The sequence below is a fragment of the Rattus norvegicus genome, chromosome 17, assembly GCF_036323735.1.
Source record: "Rattus norvegicus strain BN/NHsdMcwi chromosome 17, GRCr8, whole genome shotgun sequence".
Classification (NCBI taxonomy): domain Eukaryota; kingdom Metazoa; phylum Chordata; class Mammalia; order Rodentia; family Muridae; genus Rattus; species Rattus norvegicus.
This window is the reverse complement of record NC_086035.1, coordinates 31,100,142-31,125,084: the sequence shown is the minus strand read 5'-3', so window position 1 is coordinate 31,125,084 and position 24,943 is coordinate 31,100,142. Positions and strand designations below refer to the sequence as shown.

The window sequence follows — 24,943 nt, the reverse complement described above, 5'->3', positions numbered from 1 at the left end:
TCTGGCTTCCCAGGCGTGTCTGCCCCTCTGAAGGTTTAGCTCTCCCTCCCATGGGATTTGGGTGCAGGGAGCTGTTGACTGGGTCCCTTCAGATCTGGGCAGTGTCTGGACCGCAGTGTCCCTGCTGCTTGCTGCCCCTAACTTCCTGTTCTCAGAGGTCTTACACAGTTTCTTCTTGGGCCAGAGATGTGGGCAGGGGTGGGCAGTATTTGTGGTCTCTCCTGCTCTGCAGTCTCAGGAGTGCCCACCTGTCCGGGTGGGGAGCTCTCTCTCCCACGGGGTTTGGGAGCAGGGAGCTGTGGGCGGGGATCAGCAAGGTTCTGGCTCCAGCTAAAAACCAGAAGTGTCCGGTCCCAGAGGAATTTTGCCTTTGTGTGTCCTGAGTCCACCAGGCAGGTCACTTGGAGCAGAAAAGTTGGTCTTAAATCTGGTCCCGCGGCTGAAGTTGCTCCTTGGGGGCTGCTTTTGAGCTCTCCATGAGGGCGGCAACCAGAAGGGCCTGCCCGCCTTTTCCGGGGCCCTGGCACTGGGGTCCCAGATGGCATTGGGTGTTTTCCTCTGGAGTCAGAAATGTGGGCAGAGTGTAGTCTCTTCTGGCTTCCCAAGCGTGTGGATGTCCTCATTCTTAATAGCTGAATAGTATTCCATTGTGTAAATGAACCACATTTTCTATATCCATTCTTCTGTTGTGGCACATCTGGGCTGTTTCCAGCTTTTGGCTATTATAAATAAGGCTGCTATAAACATAGTGGAGCATGTGCTCCTGTGGCATGGTGGGCATCTTTTGGGTATATGCCCAAGGGTAGTATACCTGAGTCTTCAGGTAGATCTACTTCCATTTTCTGAAGAACCTCCAAATTGATTTCCAAAGTGGTTTTACAAGTTTGCAATACCACCAGCAGTGGAGGAGTGTTCCTCTTTTTCCACATCCTTCCCAGCATGTGCTGTCACCTGAGATTTTCATCTTAGCCATTCTGATTGATATAGAATCTCAAGGTTGTTTTGATTTACACTTCCCTGATGACTAAGTATTTTGAACATTTCTTAAGTGCTTTTCAGCCATTCCAGATTCCTCTATTGTGAATTTTCTGTTTAGCTCTATACCCCATTTAATTGGGTGGTTTGTTTGCTTGTTTGTTTGAAATTTAGTTTCTTGAGTTCTTTATATATCCCAATAGCCTTCTATCAGATGTGGGATTAGTGAAGTTTTTTTCCCCAATCTGTAGGTTACTAATTTGTTCTATTGACTGTGTCCTTTGCCTTACAGAAGCTTTTCAGTTTCATGAGGTCCCATTTATCAATTGTGGTACCTTACTTAGAGCCTGAGCCATTGGAGTTCTGTTTAGGCATCCCCACCCCACCCCCATTACAATGAGTTTTAACACTCCCACTTTTTCTTCTATTAGATTCAGTGTATCTGGTTTTATATTGAAGTCATTCATCCACTTGGACTTGAGATTTATGCAAAGTGACAAATATGGATTTATTTTCTTTTTTCTACATACTGACTGCCACTTAGACCAGTACCATTTATTCAACATGCTTTCTTTTTTCCACTGTATATTTTTGGCTTCTATTTCAAAGATCTAGTGACCATAGGTGTGTATGTTTATTTGTGGGTCTTCAGTTCTATTCCATTGATCAACCTGCCTGTCTGTTCTAATACCATGTGGTTTTTCTCACTATTATTCTGTAGTACAGCTTAAGATTAGGATGGTGATTCCTCCAGAAGTTCTTTTATTGTTAATAATTGTTTTCACTATCCTGGATCTTTTGTTTCTCCATATGAAATTGAGAATTGCTCTTTCCATATCTGTGAAGAATTTTGTTGAAATTTTGATAGGGATTGCATTGAATCTATAGATTGCTTTTGGTAGGATGGTCTTTTTACTATGTTAATCCTACCAATCCATCAGCATGAGAGAGCTCTCCATTTTCTGAGGTCTTATTTTTTTATTTCTTTCCTGGGAGACTTGAAGTTCTTGTCCTACAGATCTTTCACTTGTTTGGTTAGAGTTACCCCAGGATATTTTATATTATTTGTGCCTATTGTGAAGGGTTTAGTTTCCCTATTTTCTTTCTCAGCCTTTTATCATTTGTAAAAAGGAAGATTACAAAAAGAAGTAAACACACCCAAAAGGAGTAGACTGCAGGGAATCAACCAAATAGAAACAATGAGAACTATATAAAGAATCAACAAAACCAAAAGTTGGTTCTTTGAGAAAATCAACAAGATAGATAAACTTCTAGGCAAACGAACTAAAGGGCACAGAGATAATATCCAAATTAACAAAATCAGAAATGAAAAGGGAAACATAACAAAATATTCTGAGGTTCAAAACATCATTAGGTCCTACTACAAAAGCCTATATTCAACAAAACTGGAAAATCTAGATGAAATGGATGATTTTCTAGACAGATACCACATATCAAAGTTAAATCAAGATCAGGTAAACTTTCTAAACGGCCCCATATCCCCTAAGGAAATAGAAGTCATTAAAAAACCTCCCCCCCACGAAAAAAAAAAGCCTAGGGCCAGATGGCTTTGGTGTGGAATTCTAGCATACCTTCAAAGAAAAGCCAATAACTTACTTCTAAAAGCTAATACCAATACTTCTCAAACTATTCCATAAAATAGAAACAAAAGGAACACTACCTAATTCATTCTATGAAATCACAATTACTCTGATACCTAAATCACACAAAGGCTCAACAAAGAAAGGAACTTCAGACCAATTTTGCTTATGAATATCGATACAAAAATACTCATTAAAATTCTAACAAACCAAATCCAAGAACACATCAAAACCATCATTCACCACGATCAAGCAGGCTTCATCCCAGGGATGCAATGTTGGTTCAATATATAAAAATCCATCAACGTAATCCACTATATAAACAAATTCAAAGAAAAAAAATCATATGATCATCTCATTAGATGCTGAAAATGTCTATGACTAAATGCAATACCCCTTCATGGTAAAAGTCTTGGAAAGATCAGGACTTCAAGGCACATACCTAAACATAATGAAGGCAATATACAGCAAGCTAACAACCAATTAAATGGAGAGATTCTTGAAGCAATCCCATTAAAATCAGGGACATCACAAGGCTGCCCACTCTCTCCATATCTATTCAATATAGTTCTCTAAGTTCTAGCTAGAGCAATAAGACAACAAAAAGAGATCAAGGTGATACAATTTAACAAAGAAGTCAAGGTATCACTATTTGCAGATGATATGATAGTATACATAAGCGAACCCAAAAATTCTACCAGAAAACTTCTACAGCTGATAAACAACTTCAGCAAAGTGGCTAGATATAAAATTAAATCAAACAAATCAGTAGTCTTCCTTCATTGAAATGTCTTATCCCATGGATTTTGATAGGTATGTATCCAACCAACCCTAACTTTCGTATTGTTAGTGATGCTTTCATTGATTTTATGGGAGCTCTCCAGACATGTGAACAACTATCTTCAAACAATTTCATCTTATTTTTTCCAGTATCTTATTATACCCCTAATTTCCATCTCTTCCTTTAATACAGGTAAAAAGATACTCATTGTCTATGCACTTGGATTTATGTAGACTACACCTCCAGATTCAGTTTGTAATATTCATCCGAATCTTTCCTTTTATAGTTATGTGTATGTGTGTTTGCTTGCTTGCCTGTATGTATATCACAGGCGTGCATGTGTCTGAGAAGGCAGGTATAGGGTATCAGAACTCCTAGAATTTGAGTTATAGGACATTATAACCTGTCTTATATGAGTGCTGACCAAACCTTGATCCTCTGCAAGAATACAAAGTGCTCTCAACCACTGAGCCTTCTCTCCACCTCTCTCCCATTTTTTTTCAAATGCATTCAGTTCAGGCTGCGGATATATCATACTAGTTGAATGCCTGATCTGCAAGTTCAAGGCCAGCACTATTTTCTTTTAATGAACAGCAGAACAGGGTCTAAGAAAGTAGAAAGTGCAAAAAGTCAGACTCAGTTCCCTTGGATACTGAAGGACTACTGTAAGTGCAAAGAATGTAAGTAGACTTGGGGGAAATGTAATGTGGTGGCCATACACCATCTGATAACTTCTCCAGAACATCCCGGCTTTATCCCTAATGTAGTTCCACTCTACGGGTCTCTATAAAGCACAGAAAAGTAGACTGTGAAGAAACGCTCAACTTTTTCAGTTATGAAAAGGACTGACTCACTTTCCATTGAGATTCTTCTCAGAGGTCTTGAGTTTACACCGTCTAGTCTTGATGCCATACACTGGGGATCACATCAGTCTTAGGCCATCATACATGCAGGACCACTTCTGCTACCTAGGGCTCACATGGCACTAAGTACCTAGCTCCTCACAAGTCTTGGCTTCCTTTCTACTAAGTCAGGAATTTCCATCATCTCATGGGTTGTTGGGAAGATATAATAGCTCTTGGAAGATAGGAAGCATTCTTACCAGTGTGGTTCTCCCAGCCTTCTCTGTCAGCCTGATCTCAAGGCTGAGCTTCTGGTCAGTCACAGAAAATTCCCAAGGCTTTTGTGAGCTCAGACCACGTAGCAGTTTTTCGCAGGCTGGGGCAAGCTAGGGATACTCATCTATAAATGAAAACTTGGCCTTTTCTTTGCTAGGTGCCCTCTCTAATCCTGAAGTCTTCAAATATGGGATAGAAGCCTATGAAGCCTACAAGAAGAAAGCTCTGACCAGTGACATACTTGAAGAGCAGAGAAAGGTGCAAGAAGCTGATCTAGTGATATTTCAGGTTTGTTTGTTTGTTTTCCCCTCAGATGAGTAGAATTTTCTTATGAATAAACACTTGAACATTGCATTTAGAACCAGTATTTTTAGGACATGTACACAGTAACTTGAAATACCTTTCCTAGTTAGAACCCTAGGTCAACACTTACCTACATCAGTAAAGAGATCTTTATAGCTAATGTTATCCGAAGCCCTGGCTCCCTAAGTCAGTATGAATAAAGAATGTACCCATGGCCCAGTGGTCCCAGAAGCTAATATTGTGCCAATATTGTAGCTTTCATCCTCCCAAAGTCACTGTCCCAGACATGCCCGCTAGTTGGAACTTCCAGGAGCACTAATTCAATATGACCACTCCTGCCAGAACTAGACAGAGTGCAGTTAACATGTACCTATAACAATCTGGATAATCATATAAGTGTGTGCTTCTAAAGTGTTGTTACATTGACTGAAATCCAAGTCAAACACAAAAGAAAGGGTGGCTCAATATATAAGGGCTGTGCTCAGCCTGAGTCCTTTGGATAAGAATGGCCATGGCAGCACTTCTAGAGAGCTCTGCTCTCCCCAGATTTCTATCACACAGGGACTTCACTGATCCAAAGTCTCTGTTTTTATTTCCTATCTTAGTTTGGGCTACTATTGCTGTGATGAAATACCATGACCAAAAGCAAATTGAGGTGGGGAAAAGGTTTATTTGGCTTACACTTCCACATCCATAGTCCATCACTGAAGATATCAGGACAGGAACTCAAACGGAGAGAATCTAGAGACAGGAGCTAATGCAGAGGAGTGCTGCTAACTGGCTTGCTCCACAAGACTTGCTCAGCCTGCTTTCTTATAGAACTCACCAGCCCAGCAGATAGCACCACCCACAAGTCAGATCTTTGATCACTAATTAAGAAAATGCCTATGGACTTGCCTATAGCCTGATCTTACAGAAGCATTTTCAGATGTCTTTAACTTGTGTCGAACTGACACAAAACTATCCAGCATACTTCCTCAGTAGCATAGTCAGCTCTACCCCTCTCCCCACTATGCCTATGTTGTTCCCCCACTAGGCTGATCCTGTACGCTACCTTTGCCTAGTGGGTACCCTCAGAGGAGAGCTAAAGTATGAATCCTGAAACAGGACATAATTTGTCTCTGCTTGTTCCATTTCCAGTTTCCACTATACTGGTTCAGCGTTCCAGCAATCCTAAAAGGCTGGATGGATAGGGTGCTGTGCCAAGGGTTTGCCTTCGATGTCCCAGGCTTTTATGACTCTGGTTTTCTCAAGGTATGTACTCTGGAGATAAGATCACTACAGATCTATCTAGTGGGAGGAAGGTGAGGGCATCTATCAACTTATATTTTCTAGTTTGCATTTTTGTATTAGATAAGTAAATATCCATTAAGCAGTTAATTGTGCACAACACACTTACATCCTTTTTGATGGGGGGGGGGGGGTGAGGTGATATGCATCCACACAAATCTACACACAAGGCAAAGGAAGTATGGGCCGGGTACTGAGCAAGGGTGAATGACGTGGACATTATCAGCCCCAATGCCAGGGTACCAACTCTGTGACAGTCTGGCTGGTCTTGTATACCAATTGACACCTTTGGGTTCCATATGCCTACTATGGGGGGACTAGTAATCACACAGTTCCTATATTGTAGGAGAGAGGGTGTGAAACCTGGTAGGTACCATGTATAATATCTGTATCTTATTGAGAGAACTTTCTGTTAAGCAAATGGCTTTAAATTCTAAACATTTCAGAAATTAAATGTATATGATGAAAATGAACCAGGTAACCAAGATGCTGACCTTCATTGCAGTCATCCTGTGTAAGCCCTATCGCCTTTCCATTAGCCCTGTGGTCAGTTTCCCAGTTCCCATGGTGTCTCTAAAACCTAGTTCCCTCCAGAAGTCTCTCCTGTTAGAAGTTTGATATTCACTTGTCATTTGCCTGCTCTGTCCCCATCCCTGTTTGGGCATTAGTTGTCTTCTTTAGATGGGCCCATGGAACATGGGAGGATTATATCTGTCTAACCTGGAAAGAATCTGACCTCTGTACCTCTGTACTACATCACAGGAGCAGTTTCCTTTTCTTGCAGTCACATGATGCATTTACTCTCTCTCCTACCTGTAGGATAAACTAGCCCTCCTTTCCTTTACCACGGGAGGTACAGCAGAGATGTACACAAAAGCTGGGGTCAATGGAGATTTCCGGTACTTCCTGTGGCCACTTCAGGTAAACACGCCTTGTGCACATTCTCTGCTTTGCTGGCCCATTGAACAACACCTCACCCCTCATCCCTTACCCCACACCCCACACCCCACACCCCATGTACACATACATACATATATGCCTTGTAAGCTTGACACTTCGTATCATTTTGACTCCAAACTAGATAGGGAAAATAATAACATTTTGTCCTTGATTTATTTTTTAAATTGGTAGCAGTTTAAAGGCTGGCTAAGAGGGAAAACTTACAACTTTTGATAATGCTTGACCCAAAGTTGAAGCCAAATCTGGTTAGCCTCCTGTCTGTTCCCTAGTGATTGTGGTGGCCCTGAGGTGGGACCAGGTGTGAGGGTGTGATTGATGAGCAACAGTAAGGCCTGGAGAGGCCTCTTCAGACTTAAAATGGTCGATAAAGCTAGCACCACCTCTTAGCCTTGGTGAGAGGTACCACAGACCCTGTGGTATGGATAGCTTCACCTGAGCCTCTGAACAACCTAGACAGATGAGTGGCTCAAGAACAGCCCTCTACAGAAGGGAAAGACGATGACAGAATGAGTTCCAGCACGCTAGGATGCCCATGTGCATGGAACTCCCTGGCGAGAGACAAAGAACAAGAGGCAGACTTCAGGGCAAAGACGCATAGGAGATCTTGAAACCTAAATGGATGTACTCTTCCAGATGGTGAGGAGGAACACCTGTCCGGTTATGAGGGAAGCTTGTACTTAATAGCTGGAGAGATTGCCTTTGTGAACGTAGACATTGTGGGCAGAAGCTGCAGATAGAGTCTGTGGTGGAGCGAGTGCTGAGTGTACGCAAAGCCTTGAGTTTGAGCTCCCTCTAAGCTAGCTGTGGTAGTGCATGCCCACAACTAGGGAAGTAGAGGCAGGAGGATCATCCTCAGCTATACAAGTTTGAGGCCTGCCTGAGATACAGGAGTCCTTGTCTCAAAATAATAAATAAAAATTAAGATTTGTCTCGTTTCTTTCTAGGTTCCCATTCCTTACTCATTTCTATTGTCATTTTTTTAGCAGATTTGCCAGCTCGGTTAGTGAAACTATCCTATTGTGTCTTTTCAAAACAGGAAGAGTTTATAGATAGATAGATAGATAGATAGATAGATAGATAGATAGATAGATAGATAGATAGATAGCATATATTTAAGTTCATTCCTTGCCTTTGTTGTTTCTGGTGTGTGTGTGTGTGTGTGTGTGTGTGTGTGCGCATTTGCCTGTGCATGCATTTGTGAATGCTAGAGGTCAGTTTCAAGTAAATTCCTTGATCACTTTACACCTTATTCTTTGAGATTACATCTCTCATTGACCATGGTGCTTGCTGATTTGGCTTGACTGGATGGCTGGTGAGTCCTGGGATCTGCCTGCCTTTCCCCCTCTCCCCACATATACTGGGGTTACAGATCCAATGCTGCCATACCCACTGAGACCTTTAACTGCTGAGCCATTTTCCAGCCCCAATAATGGATTTTTAAGAGCTGATTTCCAAAAAGTCTTAACATCTGAGAGAAAGTAATATAAAAACATATATGTGGGCTTTTTGTCCCTAACTCCATAGGGAAGGCTTGGATGATCATGTGAGTTTTAAAAAGCATAGTGCAAAAGACCAAAGTGTGATATTTCTAGGGAGAAACTAGGCTTGTTTTGAAAGGTGATTCCAGTTAATGGATTAGTGGTGCTCCATTAAGGGCAGTTACAATCTGTGAGCTTCCCTCTCTGAAGGCTAGCCATTCTCACACATGTCCTTGACTAACCTTAAATCTTGTTTTAAAAATATGTACTTTACCCCAAATTATAACAACACATAGTAGAAATAAAGGTAAACATTATAAAAAAATTTAAAAGTCCACTTAACCTACACCTACTTGGAATGGATTTCCTTAATGGCCTAGATAGATCCTTACATTAAAAATGTCTATTACTAGTTTATTATTATTTTACATAAGTGGTATACAACAAATACTGCTTAAAATCTGTTTTGATTTAACAAGTATGGCCAATAGCCTTCCACAGCAGCACATCATAGCCAAAAAACCTCTCTGCACTTAGCACTGAATATATAATAACATATTTTAATAAATATATTATAGGTGGCAAATAGCATATTTGGAAAAATAGCGTAATTTGCAAAGTCCATCAAAACTGTGTTTAGTGGTGGATTCATTAGTAACCATCTGTCTGTAAATTCCAGCCACCAGGTTTTTCTGCTAATGAAGCCCTCCATCCTGCAGCTATCCAGAAGTGGGTTGTTATCAACTACATTGTAGCATCGTTTCACAATTTTTTAAAGCTTATTCACATCACATCATTTCCCTCCTCTACTAGCTTAACTGAATGTACATAAAGGGTTTGGTGATGATCATTTCCTTTCTTTCTGGCTTCAGCATGGTACATTGCACTTCTGTGGATTTAAAGTCCTTGCCCCACAGATCAGTTTTGGTCCTGAAGTTTCATCAGAAGAACAAAGAAAAGTGATGCTGGCATCATGGGTCCAGCGGCTGAAGAGCATCTGGAAGGAAGAACCCATCCACTGCACACCCTCTTGGTACTTCCAAGGATAACATTTTATGCTCTGGGTACAGCTGACAAGCAACATAGTAAGAGACCTAAAGCACGGCAAAGAGAAGGTGGTGATGTATCCTGAGATGTATTTAACAGTGCCCACCAATGAGTGTCTTCAGTTTCATTCAACTCCATCAGATATTTTGAAAATAAGTTTGTTGCACTGTATTAGTTCTGCCTGGTTATTCACTCAGTTTTCTGTTCTTTAATGTTTCTCTAAAATTTTTCTTGCAACTTTTGTAGCATAATTTTCTGAACATGTTTCACTCAGTTTCCTGTTAATCATCTTCAAATGACTTCTATCTGCAGTTTCTTTATATTCCTTTCTACTTTATATTCCTTTCCATTCCTTTCCTCCCCTTCAGACCCTTATTCATTTATTAAAATATTTAGTGTATACATGAACACACATGTCACTGTGTGTGTGTGTTGTGATTTGAATGAGATAGCCCCATAGGCTTATATGTTTGACTATTTGGTCCCCAGTTGGTAGAACTGTTTGAGAAAGATTAGGAAGTGTGGCTTCATTGGATGCAGTGTCATTGGTTTTGTGGTTTCAAAAGACACTGGTCATCCCGTGTGTCCTCTGCCTGCTGCTTTTGGATGAAGACGTGAACACTCAGCTGTTCCTTCCTTTGCTCTGCCATCATGAACTCTAACTCTCTAAAACCATAAGCCCAATTAAATGCTTTCTTTTATTCGTTGCCTTGGTTATAGTGTTTTGTCACAGCAAAAGAAACCTTAACTTAATACAGAAGTCAAGGGACAACCTACAGAAATTGGTTCTCTCCTCCTATCATGTTCCAGAGGCCAAATTCAGGTCAACAGACTTGGCTGAGCCAACTTGCCAGCCCCAGGCCCCTTTCATCTTTTTTTTTTTTTCTGTCATCAGATTCCAAATATTTCTCTGTCTTCCAGTCTTTTCCATCAAATACTTACTCAAAGCCTTTGCTTTGAAAAAAATTCTTTGAATTTGAAAAAATTCTGATTTTCAGAGCCATTTTCCCCACTTATTTCAGGACCACTTTTTCTAGTTTTTTTATTTAAATTTTCCTTATGATACATTGATGTTCTTTTCCTCCCCTAGCTCCTCCCCACCTCTCTTCCTGCTCTTAAAAAAAGGAAACTGAAAAACAAATAGCTTCTTGGTTAGGTATGGGGCTTTGGCCACTCCCCTTCTCAATGAAGAGTCTGTGTGGTTTGAACCTGTGCAGGTCCTGTGCTCAGGTTTATTTATGCGTCTGAGTGCTTTGCTTGTGTCTATGTCTGCACACCACCTTTGTGTCTGGTGCTTGCAGAGACCAGAAGAGGGTGCTGGGTCCCTCACACATTTGTGAGTAGCCATGTGAATGCTGGTAATCATACCTAGATTCTCAAAAGAGAAGTAATATATGCTCTTTACCAGTGAGCCACCACCTCTCTAGCACCATCATTCTCGTATATATGTGGGGTGGGAGTACATGGAACTGAGAAGACAACTTTCAGGAGTCAGTTCTCTCCTTCCATTGTACTTAGAGACTGAACTCTGGTTATCAGGCACCTTTACCTACAGAGCCACATCACTAGCCTTTATGTAATTTTTACTACCCCCAAGCTGCTTTTTTTAAAAATTTTTTTATTAGATATATTTCTTTACTTACATTTCAAATGTTATTCCCTTTCCCGGTTTCCTGTCCATAATCCCCCACCCCCTCCCCTCTCCCTCCCCCATACGGTATTTCCCCCATACATCCCCCTTACTGCCCCCCATATTCCCCTGCACTGGAGGTCCAACCTTAGCAGGAACAAGGGCTTCCCCTTACACTGCTGCCCCAACAAGTCTATTCTCTGCTACATATGTAGTTGGAGCCTTGGATCAGTCCATGTATAGACTTTCAGAAGTGATTTAGTCCCTGGAAGCTCTGGTTGGTTGGCATGGTTGTTTTTATGGGGTTGCAAGCTCCTTCAACTCTTTTAATACTTCCTCTAATTCCCCCCAAGGGAGTCCTGTTCTCAGTTCAGTGGTTTGCTGCTAGCACTGACCTCTGTATTGGACATGCTCTGGATGTGTCTCTCAGGAGAGATCTATATCCGGTCCCTTTCAGCATGCACTTTTTAGCTTCATCAATCTTACCTACTTTTTAGAATTGTCTTCAGATTCTCCTGTTGTAGTCCCCTTTCTGTGGTTATGATACTCTGACCAAAAACAACTTAGGGAAGCAAAGTTTTATTTTAGCTTACAACCCCAGAACTGGAGAGATGGCTCAGCAGTTAAGAACATTTGCTGCCCTTCTAGAGATCCAAATTTTGTTCCCAGCACCCACACCAAGTAGATTGATTTCTGCCTATTTCTGCAGTTATTGTTCTGGTGTCTCTTCTCCTATGATTGTAGAAATATCCAGTTCCAGGAAATCTGATACACTCCTCTGGGCTTCTCCAGCATTTATCCTCATGTATGCAAACCTACACAAAAATACACACATATACACATAATTTAAAAAATAAATCTTTACAAAAAGCAAACTAAAACAATGCAGATCACAGCCTATTATTAGGCAAATCAAGTCAAGAACTCAAGGTGTGAAGGCAGACCTGCTACCTTTCCTTACATTTTTACCCTATGACCAAGGAACTCACTTCACAGCCAAGAAGTATCAAAGGGAGCAGGAAGAGGATGCTTGCTAGTAGCTTACTCAGTGAGCTTTGTCTTTTTTTATTGTTTTTTGGGTTTTTTTCTTTTTTGAGACAGTCTTACTATGTCACCCTAGACCTAAAGGAATTCTCTATGTAGACTAGGCTGAACTCAAACTCACAGATCTACCTGCCTGTTCTGTGATTAAAGGTATATACCACCTCTCGCAAGCCTTCTTTTTTTTTTCTTTTTATTAACTTGAGTATTTCTTATTTACATTTCGATTGTTATTCCCTTTCCCGGTTTCCAGGACAATATCCCCCCTAGCCCCTCCCCCTCCCCTTCTATATGGGTGTTCCCCTCCCCATCCTCCCCCCATTACTGCCCTCCCCCCAACAATTACGTTCACTGGAGGTTCAGTCTTGGCAGGACCAAGGACTTCCCCTTCCACTGGTGCTCTTACTAGGCTATTCATTGCTACCTATGAGATTGGAGCCCAGGGTCAGTCCATGTGTATAGTCTTTGGGTAGTGGCTTAGTCCCTGGAAGCTCTGGTTGGTTGGCATTGTTCTAGCAAGCCTTCTTAAATGTTTAGAACCGACTATGAAGTGAATGGTGTGGCCCACAGTGGACTGGGCCCTCCATCAATTATCAATCAAGACAAGCCCCCATACACATGCAATTTGTGAGTAGCCATGTGGATTCTGGCAATCCTCATGAGGATCTAGGCAATTGCTCAGTTGAGACTTTCTTCTCAGATGACTTTGATCTGTGCCGACAGTTAAAGCCAACTAGTATTCCTCTCAAGATATGTCTACACATTTTTCAAGCCTCTCTTGGATCTTCTTGGTTCTCTTTCTTACAGCATTTTAATCTCTGAGATATCTTCAAAACCTCTCCAACTTGTTTGTCCTCCAAGCATCTTTTTATGTATAGGTCCTTCAAGTGCCATTTCAGTGGTAGCTTCTTAGGCATCCATTCTGCATATGCTGGGTTCTCCAAGGAACCCCTAGTCTAGAAAGATTGCTTTGTATAAGCTAAGATGCAGTGAAAACACTGCATGTCTGTATTGGCTCCACTAGCATTCAACGAACCTCCTCCATCACCTCAGCCTGTTCTCTTAACATAATCTTCTGTAAATTCATTCCATGCCTCAATGGGGGTTTCCAGCCACCAGGCCTCCATCAAATGTTTGACTTCAATGACTTGCTAGCCCCACATTTCTCCAGCATCCAGCAGTTAATCCTGGGCTTCTGACCACTAGAACTTTTTCACTGGTAATTGCTCTGGTGTCTCTTCTCCTATGACTGCAGAAATAGGCCCAAGGTTATGATAAGGAAATGAATGGGGCTTAAGAAGCCAAGAGAAAATAGGCAGTCCCAGAAGAAATGTCCTAGATAATGCACCTCTTTCCCTCCCCTCCCTCCTTCCCTACCTCCTCCCCCCAACCCAGGAATGGGTTTGATAATTCAGATCTCTCAGTTTGCTTAGCAAACTGTAGCCACAGGGAGCCTGGAAAGTGGAGAGACAACAACAACCCACCTTTAGAGCCTCATTCAGGGGCCCTTGTGAACTGCTGGACACCAAGAGTACTCAGAAGGAGAAATTCTGCCCTGATTCCCCAGCTCCCCATTTCTAGTACTGGATAAGAAGACCAAATGGAGGGAACCTTGCTCCCTTCCCAGGTTTCAGAAGTCACTACTTTGAGGTTTTGTCTTTTACTGTTTATTGTAATGCTAAATACTGGCCTCCAAAATCTGGAGTTTGCACAGTCTCTGGGACCCTGCTCCCAAGTTCTAATTGGTGAGTAAATATGCCATATTCTTTTTGCTACAACTATACCTTGGGAGTAGATTTCCTCAGCTTAGCCTCATGTATCTAAGGACATTATAAACTCTGCCTCCCAAGCAGAACCACTAGCAGTTCCAGAGTTGAGACTTTGCTCACATTTAATCAGCTACATCACCTGCACTTAAATCCTGTATCACCAGGTCAGTGGGAAGTGGTTCTCTGCAAAGAAAAAGAAATGGCCACAGCCATGGTTATGTTATTAGGCACCATTCCCTTAGGAACACAGGGCCTTTGTGACTTTGCAAAATCCTTGTCTCTGTGGAGTTCAGTTCCCTGAGCCATTCTGAGCAGAGGTGAGTAACAAAGGAAGCATGGCTTAATGTTAGAAAGTAAGGGAAGTGGGGGTAGGTCCAAGCAGCTCCAGTCTCCAAAGGATAGGGATGCTGGCAGAAGTCTCTAAGCAGAGAAAACCAGCACCAGAAGATGGCAAAATTCAGGGGTCAGAAAAAAAGTGGTTTGTAAGCAATTCCATGATGGAAGAGTTATAGGAGCCTTGGAGAAACCTATCTTCTCACATGAAGGCCTCCCACTGATGCGTGTGCTAGGCCAAGAGTCTTTCCTTTAAAGTATTTCTCCACTTGGATTATACCAGTACAGTAGTAATTGGTCCAGCACCACTGAGAACCAGCTGCAAGAAACCCAAAGGCTTTATTCTAAAGAAATACAGAGAAAATGAAAGTATTTTGGAAAGTAACTGTTGTCTGAGTTTTGTTATTTGTCTGTTAGCAGTACTGGTTATAATGGTAAGGGGAAAGTATCTAACGTATGTATCTATAGTGGATATTTAACATTGCCAGGAGCTGCTAACACTTTTTAGTTATATGGTAGCTCATTGAATTATTGTATTAGCCTTGTGAGCAAGAAAAGTTGCCTCATTTTATAGACACAGACATTGAAGCAGAGTTAAGACTCTTGCTCAAAGCTCACAGCTATGAAGAGGCAGATGTAGGATTTGAACTTAGACATGGCCCTCCACTAAGCTGGTATGTGGCACTATGCACACTCAGCTTTTCTCACACATCTTCCTGGTCTTTCTGGTGGCTCAACACTGATTTCCCTTTGGGTATTATGTCTTATTCTGAGCTATGTTGTTTTCACAGTGGTGGTCCCTACTTTGTACCCACTTGTGGCATCAGACAGACCTGATCAATCCATGTTCTGTGGCCGAGAAATAACCCAAGTCAGGAAAAAAAATTAAATTCAGGGACTGATCAGACCTTTGGGAAATAAAGCTCTTTCTTGCTGGAGTTGTGACACTGTAAATCAGAAACATAGAGGTGTCAGCCTGCAACCAAAGTCATGCTGAGGAAAAGATTGCTCAAGCTATAAAGAGATATTCTGATAGCATCTGTCGAACACATGTACCTGTGCTTGTCTGTGAAAGTGAGCCATCAGCTCTCCAGATATGTGAGGCAATGAACTGCCTTTGAGGCTTAAGTGGAGGTTAGATTTGTGCCAATTACAATGGAAACAAACGTGGGTAATTCAACAGATATGATTTTATAAAAACTAGCAAAACTTACAGCCCTACAAGTTATCAAAATCCTTTTCTCCCCAGATGGGCTGAGTGTATAGAAGCATCTAATAAGCAAAAGGAGAAGAGAAAAAGATTAAGTATCCGTCATTGTGGCAAACTGGTAGAATAGGCAGAGGCTTAATGTATCACCCAGTCCCAGGGTGACTGTGTGGCCTTAAGCATACCAGCTAGCCTTTTATGTATCAGTTTCCCCATCTGTGATATAAAGGGGTCTGGCCTTCCATTATTACACCACCTAACAAGCCAGAAGACAGTGTGTCCCCAGTTCCGGCATATGTAACTGTGATAGGTAACTTGACTGGATTAACAATGCTTAAGAGATTAGTGGAGAGATCTCTGATGTGTCTGAGAGCATTTCCAATAACAACTGGATCAGGAGGCTGTCCCTAACCAATAGATTAGCCCTTTAGCAGATTTATACAACACCATTATTGGGGTGATGTTGAAAGTTAAAGAGATGGGGCCTTGCTGGAAAAGGCAGGGCACAAGCATGTACATGGTAACTATATCTTGCCCTGACCTCTTCAGGAATTCCCTTTTCTTCCTGTCTGAGATGGTATGAATAGTTCTCAATGGGCTGATACTGTGGGCTAAAATAAACTTTCCACCTCTTAAGTTTTTTCTCTTAGATATTTTGGTCACAGCAATGAAAAGCTAATAAACTAGCTTCTTCTTGAGCCTCAGAAACAGCTTGAAATCCTGTCTGGGATCCCAAAGTCCTGGTGCAGACCTGGGAGGGTGAAGGTTTCTTCCAAGCATGTGCTAGCAGTCTTCAGGAAGGTTTTATGATTATCTTCATTTTACAGATGAGCAACTGAGACAGGGATAAAGTGACTTTACCAGGGTCCTATCACTATACACTTTTCTGGAGCTCTTCTCTGGGCTGCTAAGGAACCCTGAAAAACACATTTCCAGAGCTCACGACAAGAAAAAAACTCCCTGCTCAGTAATAGCCTGATGCTTTATGAATCGGGGATTTTTTTTTTTTTTTTTTGCTTGTTTCTTAGTGAGTTTCTATTGCTGTGAAGAGACACACAGGATGTTGTGGTTTGCCCTGAAGTTATCTGTATTTTGATGCTAATTCCACTGTACTCAGGAATCAGGTGACTTCACCAGAGCCTCCTCATTGAATTTGTAAAGTACAGGTGAAGGGCAGGTACAGGATAGAAGGAGGCCTGTCTTTGGAGGAGAAGGAAGGATGGGCAGGAGAGAAGTTTGAAGGAAGAGGAGGAGACAGAGGAGAAGGAGAGACAGGAGAGAGGAGAGGGAGAGAAGCCATGGCAGGTGATGTTAAGATTCTGCTCTGTGTATTAACAAGTTGTTATCAATGTTCCTAAGGGATGGATGGTACCGGGCTTTGTATGTTTAAGTGGACAATTATATCTTATCAGTTGGATCTAACATTATTGTGTTGTGTGTTATTTTATGTGACGGTTTGAGTGTAGGAAAGTGTGTGGCGGCAAGAGACACTGGGCCGCTGAGAAGTGGGGATGTGTTTCCGCCAAGATATCTAGCAGATATCTTGGGGACCCGCGGTGCGGACCTAGCCCGGTAAAAGAAACCAATATACCTTTTTTTTTATTTTTATATTTTTCAACAACACCACAACCATGGCAATTCTTTTTTTTCTTAATAATTTATTTTTATTTTATGTACATTGGTGTTTTGGCTGCATGTATGTTTGTGTGAGGGTGTCAGATATCCCTCAAACAGGAGTTACAGACAGATGGGAGCTGCCTTATGGATACTGGGAATGGAACCTGGGTCCTCTGGAATTGCAGCCAGTGTTTTTTTTTTTAATTGTTAATTTATTTTATTGTATCTGTTGTTTACATCTCAAATGATATCCCCTTTCCTGGTTATCCCTCCACAACCCCTCCTCATTCCATCTGCCCTCTCCCCCCTCCCCTTTCCCTCTGTGAGGGTGCTCCCCCACCCACCCACTCCCACCCCACCTCTCCAGTATTCCCCTACACTGGGGCATCAAATCTCCATAGGACCAAGAGCCTCCCCTCCCACTGATGTCAGACAAGGCATCCTCTTCTACCCATGTATCTGGAGCCATGGATCTCTCCCTGTACACTCCTTCATTGATGGTCTACTCCCTGTGAGTACTGCGTGGACTGGCCAGCTGACATTGATCTTCCTACAGGGTTGCAATCCCTCTCTGCTCCTCCAGTCCTTCTGCCAGCTCCCCCACCAGGGTCCCTCAGCTCGGTCTGATGTTTGGCTGTGAGCATCCACATCTGCACTGTCAGGTGCTGGCAGAACCTCCCAAGGAGCAGCCACACCAGGTTCCTGTCAGCAAGCACCTCTTGGCAACAACAGTGTTGGGTAGACAGAATGGATCCTCAGGTAGGGCAGTCCACGGATGGACTTTCCTTCAGTCTCTGCTCCAATTTTTGTCCCTGCCTTTCCTTCGAACAGGAACATTTCTGGGTTAAAAATGTTGAAATATGTAGATGGCTCCATCCCTTGACTAAGGGCCATGCCTATCTACTGGAGGTGGTCTCTACAGGTTCCCCTTTCCTGTGCATTAGGCTAAAGTCATCCCCACTGGGTCCTGAGAGCCTCTTGCTTCCCTGGTATCTGGCACCCTCCAGTGCAGCCAGTGCTCTTAAACCCTGAGCCATCTCTCCAGGCCCCTTACCATAATTCTTAAAGAAAACATTTAACTGGGGCTTGCTTACAATTTCAAAGGTTTTGTCCATTATTGTCATGGTGGGAAGCATGGTTACATGCAGGTAGATAAGGTGCTGAGAAGCAACTATGGGTTCTACATCTGGATCTGCCAGCAGCTGGCAGAGAGAAAACCACTGAGAAAATTTTGAAATCCCAAAGCAACACACTTCCTCCAACAAGGCCACATCTACCCTAGCAAAGCCAGACCTCCTAATGCCACTCCCTAAACATTCAAATATGAGCATATGGGGTCCATTCTTATTCAAACCACCACACTGGGTATCTGGCTGAGATTAAACCTTGCTAAGACTGATTCCCTACCCTTCAGCAGACAAGTTATTCCAAAATGCTCTTCTGTGGCAGCAAGACTTCTATCAGATAAACCAATATGAACACTCATGTAAATGCACTATTAAAACGAGAAAGTAGGGGAGTAACCAACCGTATCCCCAAACTTACACCTCAACAGCAAAACTAGTCACTTACAGCAGATAGGCAAGTGTGGCGCCTCTGGGCTGCCTTGGTCTCATGTTTACTACAGCAACTGGACAGACTGGAGTCAAACTACACTACGGGTGTGTGTGGTGTGAGCAGGTAATCAGTCCTTGTTCAGGAGTCGGTACCACCCCTATAATTCCTGCACACAGATGTAGAGACAGAGGGCTGCTGTTAATTGCAAGCCACCCTCTTATCCAAAGTAGATTCCAACAAGCCTGTTTTATATTAGGAGATCTTACATTAACAGAAGAAAAATACATGCATATACAAACAAAAGCCAAAAGAGACCATTTATACAGGGCCCATCCTTGTGAAAAGGTAGAAAAGTCTGCCTTTAACAGCAAACAGGCTATCTCTGTCTTAGTTTTGAATGAGAAGAAATCCTGACCTATACCACAGAATCTTGGCTTGAACCTATGGCATCCATATCTACAGTGTCAGAAGAGTTTTAAAGAAGTGGCCTGAAATGAATCAGTGAGATCAATCATAGGAAATAAGGATCATGGACTGGGCACGTTCTGTGTTTACCGGAAGTCCCACACCCGCGGATCCCGGCCCGCAGCAGCTCTCTGCTCCCAGACCCCGTGAGAGAGAGAGACCCAACCGCCTGGTCAGGTGGGCACTCCTGAGGCTGCAGAGCGGAAGAGACCACCAACACTGCTCACCCCTGCCCACATCCCTGGCCCAAGAGGAAACTGTATAAGGTCTCTGGGCTCCCGTGGGGGAGGGCCCAGGAGCGGCAGGACCCCTGCCTGAGACACCGCCGGAACCTGAAGGAAACAGACCAGATAAACAGTTCTCTGCACCCAAATCCCGTGGGAGGGAGAGCTAAACCTTCAGAGAGGCAGACAAGCCTGGGAAACCAGAAGAGACTGTTCTCTCCACACACATCTCGGACGCCAGAGGAAAAAGGCAAAGACCATCTGGAACCCTGGTGCACTGAAGCTCCCGGAAGGGTGGCACAGGTCTTCCTGGTTGCTGCCGCTGCAGAGAGCCCGTGGGCAGCACCCCACGAGCGAACTTGAGCCTCAGGACCACAGGTAAGACCAAATTTTCTGCTGCAAGAAAGCTGCCTGGTGAACTCAAGACACAGGCCCACAGGAACAGCTGAAGACCTGTAGAGAGGAAAAACTACACGCCCGAAAGCAGAACACTCTGTCCCCATAACTGACTGAAAGAGAGGAAAACAGGTCTACAGCACTCCTGACACACAAGCTTATAGGACAGTCTAGCCACTGTCAGAAATAGCAGAACAAAGTAACACTAGAGATAATCTGATGGCGAGAGGCAAGCGCAGGAACCCAAGCAACAGAAACCAAGACTACATGGCACCATCGGAGCCCAATTCTCCCATCAAAACAAACATGGAGTATCCAAACACACCAGAAAAGCAAGATCTAGTTTCAAAATCATTTTTGATCATGATGCTGGAGGACTTCAAGAAAGACGTGAAGAACTCCCTTAGAGAACAAGTAGAGGCCTACAGAGAGGAATCGCAAAAATGCCTGAAAGAATTCCAGGAAAACATAAATAAACAAGTAGAAGCCCATAGAGAGGAGACACAAAAATCCCTGAAAGAATTCCAGGAAAACACAACCAAACAGTTGAAGGAATTAAAAATGGAAATAGAAGCAATCAAGAAAGAACACATGGAAACAACCCTGGATATAGAAAACCAAAAGAAGAGACAAGGAGCTGTAGATACAAGCTTCACCAACAGAATACAAGAGATGGAAGAGAGAATCTCAGGAGCAGAAGATTCCATAGAAATCATTGACTCAACTCTCAAAGATAATGTAAAGCGGAAAAAGCTACTGGTCCAAAACATACAGGAAATCCAGGACTCAATGAGAAGATCAAACCTAAGGATAATAGGTATAGAAGAGAGGGAAGACTCCCAGCTCAAAGGACCAGTAAATATCTTCAACAAAATCATAGAAGAAAACTTCCCTAACCTAAAAAAAGAGATACCCATAGACATACAAGAAGCCTACAGAACTCCAAATAGATTGGACCAGAAAAGAAACACCTCCCGTCACATAATTGTCAAAACACCAAACGCACAAAATAAAGAAAGAATATTAAAAGCAGTAAGGGAAAAAGGTCAAGTAACATATAAAGGCAGACCTATCAGAATCACACCAGACTTCTCGCCAGAAACTATGAAGGCCAGAAGATCCTGGACTGATGTCATACAGACCCTAAAAGAACACAAATGCCAGCCCAGGTTACTGTATCCAGCAAAACTCTCAATTAACATTGATGGAGAAACCAAGATATTCCATGACAAAACCAAATTTATACAATATCTTTCTACAAATCCAGCACTACAAAGGATAATAAATGGTAAAGCCCAACATAAGGAGGCAAGCTATACCCTAGAAGAAGCAAGAAACTAATCGTCTTGGCAACAAAACAAAGAGAATGAAAGCACACAAACATAACCTCACTTCCAAATATGAATATAACGGGAAGCAATAATCACTATTCCTTAATATCTCTCAATATCAATGGCCTCAACTCCCCAATAAAAAGACATAGATTAACAAACTGGATACGCAACGAGAACCCTGCATTCTGCTGCCTACAGGAAACACACCTCAGAGACAAAGACAGACACTACCTCAGAGTGAAAGGCTGGAAAACAACTTTCCAAGCAAATGGTCAGAAGAAGCAAGCTGGAGTAGCCATTCTAATATCAAATAAAATCAATTTTCAACTAAAAGTCATCAAAAAAGATAAGGAAGGACACTTCATATTCATCAAAGGAAAAATCCACCAAGATGAACTCTCAATCCTAAATATCTATGCCCCAAATACAAGGGCACCTACATATGTAAAAGAAACCTTACTAAAGCTCAAAACACACATTGCACCTCACACAATAATAGTGGGAGATTTCAACACCCCACTCTCATCAATGGACAGATCATGGAAACAGAAATTAAACAGAGATGTAGACAGACTAAGAGAAGTCATGAGCCAAATGGACTTAACGGATATTTATAGAACATTCTATCCTAAAGCAAAAGGATATACCTTCTTCTCAGCTCCTCATGGTACTTTCTCCAAAATTGACCATATAATTGGTCAAAAAACGGGCCTCAACAGGTACAGAAAGATAGAAATAATCCCATGCGTGCTATCGGACCACCACGGCCTAAAACTGGTCTTCAATAACAATAAGGGAAGAATGCCCACATATACGTGGAAATTGAACAATGCTCTACTCAATGATAACCTGGTCAAGGAAGAAATAAAGAAAGAAATTAAAAACTTTTTAGAATTTAATGAAAATGAAGGTACAACATACCCAATCTTATGGGACACAATGAAAGCTGTGCTAAGAGGAAAACTCATAGCGCTGAGTGCCTGCAGAAAGAAACAGGAAAGAGCATATCTCAGCAGCTTGACAGCACACCTAAAAGCTCTAGAACAAAAAGAAGCAAATACACCCAGGAGGAGTAGAAGGCAGGAAATAATCAAACTCAGAGCTGAAATCAACCAAGTAGAAACAAAAAGGACCATAGAAAGAATCAACAGAACCAAAAGTTGGTACTTTGAGAAAATCAACAACATAGATAAACCCTTAGCCAGACTAACGAGAGGACACAGAGAGTGCGTCCAAATTAACAAAATCAGAAATGAAAAGGGAGACATAACTACAGATTCAGAGGAAATTCAAAAATCATCAGATCTTACTATAAAAACCTATATTCAACAAAACTTGAAAATCTTCAGGAAATGGACAATTTCCTAGACAGATACCAGGTATCGAAGTTAAATCAGGAACAGATAAACCAGTTAAACAACCCCATAACTCCTAAGGAAATAGAAGCAGTCATTAAAGGTCTCCCAACCAAAAAGAGCCCAGGTCCAGACGGGTTTAGCGCAGAATTCTATCAAACCTTCATAGAAGACCTCATACCAATATTATCCAAACTATTCCACAAAATTGAAACAGATGGAGCCCTACCGAATTCCTTCTACGAAGCCACAATTAGTCTTATACCTAAACCACACAAAGACACAACAAAGAAAGAGAACTTCAGACCAATTTCCCTTATGAATATCGACGCAAAAATACTCAATAAGATTTTGGCAAACCGAATTCAAGAGCACATCAAAACAATCATCCACCATGATCAAGTAGGCTTCATCCCAGGCATGCAGGGATGGTTTAATATACGGAAAACCATCAACGTGATCCATCATATAAACAACCTGAAAGAACAGAACCACATGATCATTTCATTAGATGCTGAGAAAGCATTTGACAAAATTCAACACCCCTTCATGATAAAAGTCCTAGAAAGAATAGGAATTCAAGACCCATACCTAAACATAGTAAAAGCCATATACAGCAAACCAGTTGCTAACATTAAACTAAATGGAGAGAAACTTGAAGCAATCCCACTAAAATCAGGGACTAGACAAGGCTGCCCACTCTCTCCCTACTTATTCAATATAGTTCTTGAAGTTCTAGCCAGAGCAATCAGACAACAAAAGGAGATCAAGGGGATACAGATCGGAAAAGAAGAGGTCAAAATATCACTAGTTGCAGACGACATGATAGTATATTTAAGTGATCCCAAAAGTTCCACCAGAGAACTACTAAAGCTGATAAACAACTTCAGCAAAGTGGCTGGGTATAAAATTAACTCAAATAAATCAGTTGCCTTCCTCTATACAAAAGAGAAACAAGCCGAGAAAGAAATTAGGGAAACGACACCCTTCATAATAGACCCAAATAATATAAAGTACCTCGGTGTGACTTTAACCAAGCAAGTAAAAGATCTGTACAATAAGAACTTCAAGACACTGAGGAAAGAAATTGAAGAAGACCTCAGAAGATGGAAAGATCTCCCATGCTCATGGATTGGCAGGATTAATATAGTAAAAATGGCCATTTTACCAAAAGCAATCTACAGATTCAATGCAATCCCCATCAAAACACCAATCCAATTCTTCAAAGAGTTAGACAGAACAATTTGCAAATTCATCTGGAATACCAAAAAACCCAGGATAGCTAAAGCTATCCTCAACAATAAAAGGACTTCAGGGGGAATCACTATCCCTGAACTCAAGCAGTATTACAGAGCAATAGTGATAAAAACTGCATGGTATTGGTACAGAGACAGACAGATAGACCAATGGAATAGAATTGAAGACCCAGAAATGAACCCACACACTTATGGTCACTTGATTTTTGACAAAGGAGCCAAAACCATCAAATGGAAAAAAGATAGCATTTTCAGCAAATGGTGCTGGTTCAACTGGAGGGCAACATGTAGAAGAATGCAGATCGATCCATGCTTATCACCCTGTACAAAGCTTAAGTCCAAGTGGATCAAGGACCTCCACATCAAACCAGACACACTCAAACTAATAGAAGAAAAACTAGGGAAGCATCTGGAACACATGGGCACTGGAAAAAATTTCCTGAACAAAACACCAATGGCTTACGCTCTAAGATCAAGAATCGACAAATGGGATGTCATAAAACTGCAAAGCTTCTGTAAGGCAAAGCACACTGTGGTTAGGACAAAACGGCAACCAACAGATTGGGAAAAGATCTTTACCAATCCTACAACAGATAGAGGCCTTATATCCAAAATATACAAAGAACTCAAGAAGTTAGACCGCAGGGAAACAAATAAACCTATTAAAAAATGGGGTTCAGAGCTAAACAAAGAATTCACAGCTGAGGAATGCCGAATGGCTGAGAAACACCTAAAGAAATGTTCAACATCTTTAGTCATAAGGGAAATGCAAATCAAAACAACCCTGAGATTTCACCTCACACCAGTGAGAATGGCTAAGATCAAAAACTCAGGTGACAGCAGATGCTGGCGAGGATGCGGAGAAAGAGGAACACTCCTCCATTGTTGGTGGGATTGCAGACTGGTACAACCATTCTGGAAATCAGTCTGGAGGTTCCTCAGAAAATTGGACATTGAACTGCCTGAGGATCCAGCTATACCTCTCTTGGGCATATACCCAAAAGATGCCTCAACATATAAAAGAGACACGTGCTCCACTATGTTCATCGCAGCCTTATTTATAATAGCCAGAAACTGGAAAGAACCCAGATGCCCTTCAACAGAGGAATGAATACAGAAAATGTGGTACATCTACACAATGGAATATTACTCAGCTATCAAAAACAACGAGTTCATGAAATTCGTAGGCAAATGGTTGGAACTGGA

The 24,943-nt window shown here is 41.9% G+C and overlaps 2 protein-coding genes across 7 annotated transcripts in view; one reads left to right on the top strand and one right to left on the bottom strand.

The window, feature by feature from the left end:
- The window catches only part of Nqo2 (N-ribosyldihydronicotinamide:quinone dehydrogenase 2), a 29,238-nt gene extending 18,978 nt beyond the window's left edge, over nt 1-10,260 (top strand). For 4 of the 5 annotated variants that reach the window (XM_006253867.5, XM_039095491.2, XM_006253868.4 and 1 more), the window contains 4 exons: nt 4,633-4,763; nt 5,919-6,032; nt 6,888-6,989; nt 9,379-10,260. In XM_006253867.5, coding sequence (XP_006253929.1) covers nt 4,633-4,763; nt 5,919-6,032; nt 6,888-6,989; nt 9,379-9,555 — 524 coding nt within the window. In that variant the 3' untranslated portion in view covers nt 9,556-10,260. The remainder of the gene's footprint in view (nt 1-4,632; nt 4,764-5,918; nt 6,033-6,887; nt 6,990-9,378) is intronic. The other variant, NM_001004214.1, reaches the window with a different exon arrangement.
- Nucleotides 1-24,943, bottom strand: part of Serpinb6a (serpin family B member 6A) — a 118,225-nt gene that overhangs the window by 69,951 nt on the left and 23,331 nt on the right. The gene's annotated exons all lie outside the window — the stretch shown is intronic.